The 12,763-nt window shown below is 39.7% G+C and overlaps 1 protein-coding gene across 2 annotated transcripts in view; it reads right to left on the bottom strand.

Annotated features, from left to right (window-relative positions):
• Nucleotides 1-12,763, bottom strand: part of Fgd6 (FYVE, RhoGEF and PH domain containing 6) — a 98,381-nt gene that overhangs the window by 78,977 nt on the left and 6,641 nt on the right. For both annotated transcript variants that reach the window (XM_048358118.1, XM_048358128.1), the window contains exon 2: nt 10,077-12,504. In XM_048358118.1, the coding sequence (XP_048214075.1) occupies nt 10,077-12,504 (2,428 nt within the window). The remainder of the gene's footprint in view (nt 1-10,076; nt 12,505-12,763) is intronic.

The following is a 12,763-nucleotide window of genomic DNA, read 5'->3' as shown; positions in this document are numbered from 1 at the left end:
TAAATTGAGAAAACATAAGAAATCCATTAAAAGGGACGGGGAATATGGCCTAGTGGAAAGAGTGCTTGCCTCCTATACATGAAGCCCTAGGTTCCATTCCTCAGCACCACATATATAGAAAAGGCCTGAGGTGGCTCTATGGCTCAAGTTGGCAGAGTGCTAGCTAGCCTCGAGCCAAGAGAAGCCTGGGACAGTGCTCAGGCCCTGGGTTTAAGCCCCGGGACTGGCCAAAAATAAAAAATAAAATCCATTAAAAGTCTCAATTATAAGCTATTTTAAGTGAAATAGTTTGAATACATCTATGTAGATACTAATATCTACCTTCAATAGTTAAGTCTGTGTCTTAGCTTGCGTAATAGAAATCAGTTGTAACAGGCAACAAATCAGTGTAAACAAAGTTAAAAAGTGCCCAAGGGGTGTACATAGAAGAATGTAATGATTTACAGTATATTCTTAAATGAGACAATCCAGTTGAGACTCGGCACGATGAATATAGGCATCAAACTAGAAGTCACACAGGGATATATAATGACCAAACCCTTTCACAGACCAACTGTGTTGATTTAACTTTTCTAAGCCAGTTTCTGTCTGATGTATGAAGAAAAAAAGAGAGAGAGGGATGGGGGAGAGAGAGAGAGAGACAGAGAGACAGAGACACAGAGAGAGAGAGAGAGGAAGGGTGGAAGGGGAAGGGAGGGAGAAAGGAAAGAAGTAAGCAAGCAAGCAAAAGAATCACAAGTGGCATCTCAATCAGAAGATTCAGGAAGTCTTGTGCAGTACAGGGTCAGTAACTGGAACTTATGGAGGCAGCTTCAGCAATAATGCTAGCATTTTGTCTAGTAACTGCTCTCTACCTATAGCCTGACTGAATGAGCACCTGCACTCACTGTCCAAGCTTTACCCTCTCACAGTCCAGTCTCCAGAAAGCCTACTCCTTGCAAGAAATCTTCGGTTAATTATTAACAGTATATTGTCTGCCTCTTTGGGAAGAACCTTTACTTTTTCATAAAAATAGACATGTAAAAGCATCATTTTATTATAAAAGATGTTTTAGCCTTACAAAATTATTTACTTTGTGGATCTATAAGTAGTGATTAACTTTAAAACTAAAGTGCTTTAAAGGTCAAAAGGTACTTGGTCAAGAGTGTGAAATGAGGAACAGAAATCATAATTATTTTTAAAAGTAACTCATGTAAATCAGTGGGGAATATGAGACATGCATAACCCTTTCCATGTCACTAATGCCCACATGCAAATGACAGAAGCCATATTTAACTTGTTATGAGTGGTGACTATCATTAAATGGACCAAATGCAAGTATGACATAATTCATTTTCCAACATTTGAAACACCTATTGCCCAACCACAAAAAATTTCCAAAGAGCTCTACTTGCATGAAATTCCTGGGGCCTCAGAAAACATTCATAGTAATAAGCATTTCCGTTTATATAACTGCAGTCTGTACTTTCCTCCTACACTGCGAAGACTGGAATGGGAATGTTTTCTCCATTCTGTCTCCTGAATAGAAGACTCATAGGTCTATACCAATAGTAAGCATAAAAAAATAGTATCAATCTGGGCACTAGTGGTTTACATCTATAGTTGTCGCTATTCAGGAGGCTGAAATCTGAGGATCATGGTTGGAAGCTAACCCAGCCAGGAAAGGCTGTGAGACTCTTATCTCCAATTAATCACTAAAAAACTGGAAGTAGAAAGTGGTAGAGGGCTACCCTTGAGCAAAAGAGCTCAGGGGCAGTGCCACACCCCATAACCAATTTTTTTTAAATAGTATCATGACCATGAATAGGTTCTAATTTAAAATTAGTTATGTCTCAGGATCTGAACTCCTGGTTCCATACTTGGATTATCTACACACTGGCCAAGGTGCCTTTGAGAAAGTTATTAACTCTTTTACTTTCCTCCTCCATAAAAGAAAATGATAGTATCTATTGCCCAGGAGAGTAGGGGCTAAATAATATATGCAAGAGCTCCTAGCTTAAGGTTTACCCTATCAGAAATATTAAGTAAATAATAGCTATTACTATTATGCACCAAATCCATGTTATTCAATGTGAATAGCATTTCTAGTCCTTACTATTATTTGGTTTATAGTTTTTCCATGAGGTGGAGAAAAACTAGATTGATACAGAATCAGTTTGTTGAAGTAAGACTTTTGTTAAGATATAATTAAAAGCATCAGATATTTGTAAATAGGGTTTGGTGGTATGATGAGGTGGAGGCAGGAGAGTTGCTTGAACCCAGGATTTCCAGAGAAGCCTGGGAAATATAGTAAGCTTAACACAACTCCAAAAGACATGCTTGCAATGGCCCAATAGCAGAGGACCTGTATAATATGGCAAGGTCCTAGATTCAATACCCTGCAGAAGGAAGGAAGGAAGGAAACAAAGAAAGAGAAAGGAAGAAAGGGAAAGGGAAGGGAAGGAGAGGGGAGGGAAGCGGAGGGGAGGGGAAGGAAAGGGGCGAGGGAAGGGGAGGGGGAGGGGAGGGAAGAGGAAAGGGAAGGGAAGGGGGTGGGGAAGGGAAGGGGAAGGGGAAGGAAAGGAGAAAGGAAAGGAAAGGAAAGGAAAGGAAAGGAAAGGAAAGGAAAGGAAAGGAAACATTTTTCTCTCTGAAACCATTCATTTAAACACAGGAGCCATATAATTCCATGTTTTCCTTTCTAACAGAGTTAACTACCTTACAACACCAGAGAAAGTGCAATGATGAAAGGAAACTGAACCTCTGTTGTAATTACAGTCTCTTCAGTCTTCTAAATCCTGATGCTTTTTCTATAATGGTTCAACACCAGCACAAAGAGGAGGAAGGTAGGATTTCTAGAATGGAATCTTACTTTTGCAATTTTTATCTCTGTGGTGTAGAGGACAGTCAATAAGTCTTGCTGGGCTTTGGTTTCATCAGTAAGTGAAGAGGCTGACTGGATGACTTGTAAAAAAAAGAAAAAAGGAAGGAAGGAAGGAAGGGAGGGAGGGAAGGAGGGAGGGAAGGAGGGAGGGAGGGAAGGAGGGAGGGAGGGAGGGGGGGTTAAGGAGGTTGATATAAACATATCATACTTTTCTTTTTTAATACCAAAGGGCTTTCTCTAAATTCCAAATTTATCTATGCAATTCCAGGAAAAGATGAGGAAATTTAAAAGCAATGTCTAGAAGAACACAGAAAGCTTACAAGAGTAATGCAGAGGCATTACTTATCCCTCCAGAAATGAGAACAGTCATTCCTCTGTACAAACAGGAGCCTGGTCTGGAATTGCCCTGAGCACCTGGGAACTGATCCTCAACCAAATTCATTTTCCTGTCTCTTCATCCTATTCCCTTCCTATTAATATTCCCTTCTCCAACATACTAACCCAATAAAAGTTCTAATTTTCATTAAATTAGAATTAATTTAGAGAAACTGCTTGACAAAATGGGCTTCTGACTTGCTTCCTAGGGAAATGAATGCTTGGGGAAAAAAACAGATGCAGAGAGGATAATCAAGATGTTCCTTTTTGTTTTTCTGAGCAGCCTGCAATTCTTATAAGACCCCTGATATGTAAAGAAAATCAGAAAACTAATCAATCTGTGAACAGATTTAAACTACAAATATGTTTGGAAACCTCAGAATACATTTTTCTGCAGAAAAAATGGAATGGGAGGCTAGGTATACTAGCACATACAAGTAACACAAGCTATGGAGAAGAGACAGGGGTAGGATGGTGGTCAGCCAGCTTGGGCAAAATTAGTGCCAGACCCCATCTAAAAAAAAAAAAAAATCAAATCAAAAGGATTGGACTGAAGGCATAGCAGTAGAGTGCTTAAGTAGCAAGTGGAAAGCTCTGAGTTTAATGTCTTGTACTGAAGGGAGGGAGAGAGAGGGGGAGAGGAAGAGAGAGAGAGAGATAGAAGAGAGGAGGGGCTAAGAGAGAGAGGGAGGAGAGGGAAGGAGGGAGGAAAGGAAATGGAGTAGGTGTTAGGTTCCTAGCTTCTCAATATGTGAAATTTGATAGAAAGTAACAAAAGATGAACACACATACATACAAGTTCTTGCATCTCTAACTAAAAATATGTCTCTAAAAGTGTAAAGTCCTTGAGGTGGGTGGGGTAGTAGCATAGGCCTATAATCCCAGTATTTAGAAGGCTTAAGATAGGAGTCTAGTCCGTAGAGACCCTGCCTAAAAAAAACAAAACAAAACAAAATAAATAAAGGCACCCATATCCATATAAAAACAGAAAAAATATAAAGTGACTTTTTTTTTTAGTGTAAGAGATAACGTATCATTTGTCTTCTTTGACCAGAAATAAGATCAACACAATATAGCTGGATAAAATATTGCAACTTAACTAATATCTAATACTTATGTAAAAGGGGTGGAGGAAGCTTTATAAGCCAAGAAATAAAACTCAATGTTTTGGGCTGTACTGTCAAATGTAGGCTAAGCATGTAAATTAACAGATTTGCCCAAACTGGGTGGCTTCTGATTCGAACACAAGAAGCACAAGTTTAAAGAGGCATACAAATTTTTTTGTATTTCCTGAGCTGAGGCTGAAAATAACTCACAGGAAAAGGCTGCTGTTCAGATATATTCATCCTGCCCTTACCTTCTAGCAGCACATAATATTATCTGTGCTATGACAACATGGGAATACTCATTAGGGCTATTAATTTAGCTCCTAATCTTGATATTAAAATCCAACGATACCACCAGATGGTAAATGTGACCAGAGAAAATGTCTGCTAAGCCAGGTCTGCTGCTTTACAAGTGCCCTAATAGGATTTGACACAACTTATAAAGCCATTGGGCAGCACTTTAACAAGGGGTAAACAAACAAACAAAAAGCTGGTATTTACTCCTCATCAGAAACAAAAGTATACAGTAGATCAAGGAAAAATAAATGATTCTGAGGTCTGTATAATTTATTTTAAATTTTCTTTATTTAAGATAAATACAAATCTATCAAGGGATGGTATTTCTGGGCACCGTTTCAAAAAACAGCAATTCACATTGCTCATTCCACTTCCTCTCTGAGTTGATTGCAGTCTACAATCTGGATTCCTACTACCACCCTATACCAGGAAAGTTCTCTTTCCATAGTTAAGAAATGCATATGGGCTGGGAATATGGCTTAGCGGTAGAGTGTCTGCCTTGCATGCATGAAGCCCTGGGTTCGATTCCTCAGCACCACATAAACAGAAAAAGCCAGAAATGGCACTTGAGCAAAAATAAGCCAGGAACAGTGCTCAGGCCCTGAGTCTGGCAAAGAAAAAAAAAAAAGAACAAAAAAAGAAAAGAAATGCACAGAACTAGACATGCAGTCACTATCTATGATTAAATGTACGTAGTGTTTGCTACATTATCTAGGCAAACCCAATTACCATACTTTTTCTTAGAAGTGCTTATCATAAGAACAAAGCAAAACAACACAGGAAAAGCCTGGATTATTTCCAGGGAATTTTCTTCTTTACAGAATCAAGAAATATGCTTAATTTCTAAAGGAAAATTCCAACAATTAGACAGTATTACTTTAATTATAGCCACTTAACACCCATGAACTTGTTTTCAAATGAATTTCCCTGTGAAAATCAAACCACTTGAATAAAAGTAACAATAAATGAAAACTCACACCTTCATACCAGCAAAACAGAAGAGTCTGCTGCCTGCTTGCTTCAGGTTTATGATGTCTGATATATTTTAGAGAGGAGGTCTCAAACTCTTAAGTCATACAATGCATTATACTGGAGAAGCCCACAATGTGAATTCTAAACTTTGGAGAAGCCAACACAATGAGCAAATAATGAGTTATCTGGGCACACATGTCCCTTCCATTTCCCTTTAATCCTTTCCTCCATATTTGGTTGTTACCCTAGGCTTCCCAGTGAGAGCCTCTCTCTGCAGGGAAAGTTCCCTCTCCAGTCTCTCCAACTCTCATTCCTGGGTTCATAAAATCATGTCATTATCAAAGGAGAATGGAGAGGAATGAGTGAAGGGAGAGGAATTATACAAGAAAAGGAGGTAAAGAAATCCTCTGCCTAGTAGCTTCCAACCACCCCACCCTTCCCTTTTCCTTATCACTCCAAGTCTCTAAGCTGCTTCCCACAGCAAGCCCAGCCCCCAATTTCCTCATTCTTCTGCAGTCACTTCACCCTTTGCACAAGCCCTGAGTCAACCCTAAGGATCTGCTCCAGGGAGATCCTAGGTGCTAGGCCCCACCCCACAGACTCAGCTCCAGCTTGCATTACACAGGACCTCATACAAAAGCCCAGAAAACTCACCTGGTGTCAGGAAAGGGTGGCCCAGATAGTAAAGATTATTAAGATTTGGAGGTTAAATTAGGACTTTTATCTTTATTTCTAAAACTGTTCATTAGAAAAATACACCATGTCCTCAATTGTCATGCACTTTTAGAATACAATTGAGGTCTACCTGCCATTATTTCCTGACAAATGACAAGTATGTTATTATATATTCATAAAGAGTTCAGCTGTTGGATGTATTAAACATCCATATTCTAAAGAAGATGATCATACTGTCTATTCTGAAAACCTACTAAATGTTTGCTTATCCTGAAAACATCCAGGCCATAAAACTAGTGAATTTCCAACCCAGTGCCCAAGGGGTTCAGCCTCTCTCTTCCCTGAGGGCTGGGATGTCATAAAACATTCAATTGCCTCCACCAGAAAAATCTTCACAAACTATCTTGCATTTTTCCCTGTCATTTTAAAAACCCCAGGAGGTTTATTGGATGTTTAATTAATTACCCCAAGGCACAGTCCACATGTTCAACAGATTTTATGTGGATCCTCTCAGCCACCTGAAATGTATACTCTGCTTCTCAGTTACCTAATGTCAGGGTTTCCAAATTCCACCTCATGAAGTCCTGCATTTTACATTCTCTGATAATTTACTGTTGCTCACAAATGGAATGACGTAGTAGGACATGGTGGTGAATAGCTACAATCCCAGCACTGTCTGAGGCAGGAGTATCAAGAGTTCTAGGCCTCTCTAGGTTACAATGAGATCCTGGTTTTGGTTTTTTTCTCTTTAAAAAAAAAAAAGATGACCCTCCCAGACAATACTTGAGGCTGACTTAATGAATGAAGATTAAGGCTTTGCACTCAGAAAGCACATTTTATACATCTCAAAGGCCCTTTTGGGGCTCCCTGCTCTTTACAGAAGACAAAATTAAAAAGCAGGGCTGGGAATGTGGCTTGGTGGTAGAGTGTTTGCCTAGCATGCATAAAGCCCTGGGTTCGATTCCTCAATGCCACACAAACAGAAAAAGCCGGAAGTGGTCCTGTGGCCCAAGAGGTAGAGTACTAGCCTTGGGCTAAAAGACGCCAGGGACAGTGCTCAGGTCCTGAGCCCAAGCCCCAGGACTAGCAAAAAGAAAAAAAATTTTTTTTTTCAAAAGCAGATACTGCCAATATTTCAAGACAGCCCTAACAAAGACAGTGTGCAACCTTTCCTAAGCTCCTCTAGAAAGAAAGGTTTTTCTGAATGTCTGCCCAGCTGTACTTGCAATTCTGGCTGTACAAATTCCAACCTGGATTCCCTCAGGCCAGCAGCTGAGCCCTAAGGGCCAGAGGACAGCTGAGCCCTAACTGGCCAAGAAGGAAACTAGTGAAGAACAAGTTCCAGAAGGGAAAAAGCAGAGCAGAGATAGTGATAAGCTCTTGGGGATTTGAACCCTAAGGCCAACAGGAAATCTATCCCAAATGCCAAACTTTAATTATTATTATTATTATTATTTTGGTCCTGGTGCTTGAACTCAGGGCCTGGACACTGTCCCTTTTTTGTTGCTGTTGTTCAAGGCTACTGCGCTTCACTTCCAGCTTTTTGGTAGTTAACTGGAGGTAAGTCTTACAAGCTTTTCCTCCCAGACTGGCTTCAAACCTTAATCTTCCAACTTTAAGAAAAAGTTTCATCCTAATCAAGGAAAGTAAGATATCCTGAAGAGGCTAATGGAATTAATTACATTCACATACACACACACACAAGTAATAGACAAAAGCATGTTAAAAGTACCAACATAATTGCTTCATAGACAGAATGTCACCCAAGTAAAAGTAGACAATTAAGAAAAGTTGAAAAATCCCAATTCTCTAGGCTGGGAATATGGCCTAGTGGCAAGAGTGCTTGTCTCCTACACATGAAGCTCTCAGTTCGATTCCCCAGCACCACATATATGGAAAATGGCCAGAAGGGGCGCTGTGGCTCAGGTGGAAGAGTGCTAGCCTTGAGCAGGAAGAAGCCAGAGACAGTGCTCAGGCCCTGAGTCCAAGGCCCAGGACTGGCCAAAAAAAAGAAAATCCCAATTCTCTTGCATGTCCTAGGAATAAACAAATCTGAATAAACTGGGGTCAGAGAAAGTGGTAAGGAGCCTGTTATATATAAAAGAAGAAAGCAAGAGGATGACTGGTGAAGGAAAATACAAAGAGAGCGTCTGAAAGTTAAGCTAATTGGAAACTGGCTCAACAATTTTATTTATTCAGTTGTACATATTAATTCCCTTTCCCTATCATTTTAAGCCTCGTAAGGTGCTAAATTTTGGTAGTATTTCTACAAAAGTCATATTTTAAGGCTGAAATACTAAAAGACTTGGTATTAATCAGCGGCCTAAGAATAATCTTAAACCTTCAAAAAGGATCTTCGTGCTTTTTTGTTAAACAAAACCAAACTCCTCAAATACCATTTCTTTGTGACTGAAAATTTTTATCTCTTTTTCACTCATTCTCTTCTCACTCCATCTCATATCTAATGATGACGTTTGCCTGACCTCAGACATGGTAAAAGGTATGACTACAACTTTTAACAGAGATTAAAAAACTGAATGTAAAACATTCCATACACCAATAAGTAATTATATTATAAGCAGACTGCAATAAAGGCTGTCAGGGTATCACCACATAGTTAGGAGTTCAAAACAGGAAGAGAACACTTTCTACTAGGTAACTACAGAACCTTATAGAGCCAGACTATAAAGCTGGACCACTACAGATGGGCAAACCTTCAGAGGAAGAACAGAGCGGATAGTCTAAAGGTAGTAAGTTTATGACAAAAATGAGAAAGAGGGCTGGGAATGTGGCTTTGTGGTAGAGTGCTTACTTAAAATGCTTGAAGTCCTGGGTTCAATTCCTCAGTATCACATAAACAGAAAAAGCTGAAAGTGGCACTGTGTAGAGAGCTAGCCTTGAGCAAAAGAAGCTCAGGGGCAGTGCACAGACCCTGAGGTCAAGCCCCAGGACTGGAAAAAAAAAAAAAAAAGAAAAAAGAAAAACAAGTGAGAAAGACCAGTGATGTCTTTCTTGCACTTTGCCTATATTCACAGAAGATCAGTAATTAAACTTCAGCACATAAAATAAATAATTCCTGAACAGAGGAATTACTCTGTAAATTGAGAGTTTTCACTTAATAAAGGAACTATAGGTAAATGAATGGACTTTGAATAACTTTAGGTACATAGTGCAAAAAAAGAAAACAAACCCTCAATGAATTCATCAATTTCTAAGGTTTCTTACTGTTATTTCTGAGTAGGTACCTGGAAGCCCTTACCTTAGACTTTTCTGCTCCAGACCATAGAGTAAGCATAATACCTACTTTGGTACTGCTTAACTTCACTGAGTTAGCTACCAAGTTCACTCCAATATTACAGTACAAATATCTTTTCCTACTGTAAGGTAGAAAGAAGCTACATGTGGAAATCATTTAATCTCTGCTTTCCCCTTTTTTTCCTTTGGTGTTTCAGATTGAACTGAGGGCCTCCAACTTGCTCAGCTTGCTTACTCCAATGACTCCCTACCACTTGACCCACATCTCCAAGCAGGCTTTTTGCGTGTTATTTTGGAGATGGGACTCTTGAAAACTTCTGCCTAAACTGGCCTTCAACTTCCAACTTCTAGCCTCTGGATTTCAACTTCCTGAGTAGCTAGGATTACAGGTGTAAGCCATCAGTGCCTGGATAATCTGTTTTCTAACTCAGTTCCTTACTGCGTGGGTTTTATTTTTTCCTATCCCACAGGGCTGATGGTTAATTGCAATGAATGCATGCAAAAGTGCAATGCCTGACACACCTATGGTTTACCTGGAATGCTGAGGTCTGGATCCAAGTTGCACCTGGCCATCTGCAGCTTCATATAGTTCTTCTATTTCATACACATTTGCATCAGGGTCCTCCACACTGCTGGACTTCTGCAATTCCAATTCCAGACTATTCCGCATTGCCATAATAAATGGAAAGTTTTCATACTCGGGTATTTCCTCATAATAGCGTACATTTTCATACTCTGGTGCACTGCCACTTATAACAGATTTACTAGATACCTGATGTGATGAATCCCTAGAGAGTATTTGGTCATCCAAAGATTCAGCTCTTAGACCATTAGCTACACCAGTCTGATTCCAAGGTCTCTTCTTCTTTCGAGATTCAGGGCTATAGTTATCTGCAGAATATGCCTTTGTGGGTTTACTTCTCTTCTTTTCTCTTACCAGGAAGCCATGCCAATCACTTTCAATCCCTTTTTGCTCCACATCAGACAGGCTGCTTGGAAATCCATCTCTGAACTGGCTATTCTTGGACCAAAATTTCTGAATATCACTCTTTGAGAAACTAATGGATAGTTTTATGTTAAGCAACTTTTTCAAAGAGTTCTTTTTTGGAGACTCTTTGCCAGGCTTAGTGCACTTGATTGTATCCACAGCAGATAATGATTTTGCTCTAGGTTTGGTCGGAGAAACGGAAGGTTCAGTATTTGAGGAGACAATAATAGACTTTAGGGATTCTGGGTTCCCAAAAAAGGGTAAAATGGGATGAGGTAATTTCCACACTGGTTTTTCTGAATACTGTTCAGGCATATCAAAGGATGATGATGACATACCATGGTTCTGGGCACCCAAATGCTGAAGGTGATTGCTTTCTAGACTTTTCTCCAGATTTTTCTCTCTATTAGAGGGATAAGAACTTTTCTCCACAAGCTCCTCAGAGGCAGCCTTTTTAAGCACTCCTGCAGCAGGCAAGCTGTGTCTCTGAGGCTTTTTGGGGACAACTCTTGAAGAACTTTCTTCTTTTGTTATAGATCCCTTTTGCAATTGAGAGACAGTCACTCCCGGGTCACAGGGAGCTGGCAGAGGTTCAGTGCACTTTAACTCAACCTGCTTAGGCAGGCTCAAAGACAGAGCACTGCATCTTACCAAATCAGTCCCTTTGTCCACAGGGAGTGACATGCTAGAACCATCTACTCTCCTGAAATCACCTGGTACATTAGAGTCTGTATCAAAAGAAGGTGCCATTTTTCCAGAGGAGGATGTTTCATGCCTCATAGCTTTCTGTGAGTCGATTAAGTCTGGGCTGTCACTGCTGGAATCACTATGCAATTCACTTTTATTTTCTGGCTTCTCTTTGTTCGCTTGTTTCTGGATAGTCACAACTTTCTGATGAAGAAAACTGACTTTATTGCTTTTTAAATTATTTACAGTACAAGAAGAAGAGCTGTTATTTGAATCCTCAGCTTTTTCAGTACTTTCACTAGGAGTATCTATACACTTTTGACGTAAGAGACGAGCACTGAAGTTCTTTCTGGGCTTGGGAGTTGGAAATCTAGGGGTATATGGTACTAAGGAAATTTCTAGGGGAGGGAAGTCTTGAACTTCTGTTTTGCTGTTTACTACATCTTTAGATAGAAAATCATTCCTTTTATCATTTTCTGGAGCATCAAGTTCAGATGGATGAAAACAACTATTGCTTTTTTCACTGTCATCCTGACAAGTTTTAGAATTTTGAAACTCCTCCCCAGGAAGCTGTGGATGGCAGTTTTGAGAAGCAGGAACTTTTTCCAAACTAGATAGAGAAGGTGACAAATTTGAACATTCAGTTCTGCACTGTATGTTGGAACTGTGGCCCCCATTCATTTCTGGGTTGTCTGTGGATATGTGCTTCTCTGGAGAGCTACAAGTTAGTGTTTGCTGTGTTGAAACATCATGGAACTTCTCTCCAAGGGTGCTTGCCTTTAATACTTCACTGAAGCTCCTGCAATTTTCACAAGAATCCCACTTATTCCTACTTTGTACAGCCAAAGAGGGCTTGTTGAGTTCACTATTTTCTGATTTCTCTTTCATTTTCAGAGGCTCCAAAACAAGTTGCTTTACATATACATTATTTCTACTCCCAGGCTTTTTGGCATACTCAGAAGAACAAGAATACTCTGGTAAAACTGAATTGCTGCCCAGCTGCACCTCTACATTTTTGCAACTGAAGGTGTCCCTGCTGTCAGATAATTCTGGTTTTTGCTCTTCCAGGTGCACAGTGATTCTCCTTGATGGAGGCTGCCCAATGTCATTAACAAGTGAGCTCTTCAGAACTTTTGGTTTGGGTGCAATTGTTGGTTTCGGTTTTTTTATTCGTTGTAGAGCACTAACAATCACAGTGTCAGGTTTAGGCGCAACAGGAGGAGGAGCTGATCGATTATTTGCCCCCACAATCTTTGGTTTGGGGGCCAGTGGTGGTTTCTTAATCTCTAGAAGGGAAAATAATTAGATGATAAAACAAAACAGAAGTGTAAGAGGCTAAATTAAACTAGATGACAGTTTTTAATAATATGAATCTGAATTTTACTACAGACTGTTTGATAGTCACCATTCCGGAAAATTTCTTCAACTGACATCAATTCCAGTATATATAGCTTTATGCACAGTAAGTTCATTCCTTATTATGTCCAACACAGCTTTTCTTCCAGCTTTGATACTAAATGAAACAACTTTGTGTAGGACCTAGGT

The sequence above is a fragment of the Perognathus longimembris genome, chromosome 1 (assembly GCF_023159225.1).
Source record: "Perognathus longimembris pacificus isolate PPM17 chromosome 1, ASM2315922v1, whole genome shotgun sequence".
NCBI classification, from domain to species: domain Eukaryota; kingdom Metazoa; phylum Chordata; class Mammalia; order Rodentia; family Heteromyidae; genus Perognathus; species Perognathus longimembris.
Note: the sequence above shows the minus strand (reverse complement) of the source record. Positions and strands in the feature narration are given on the sequence as shown.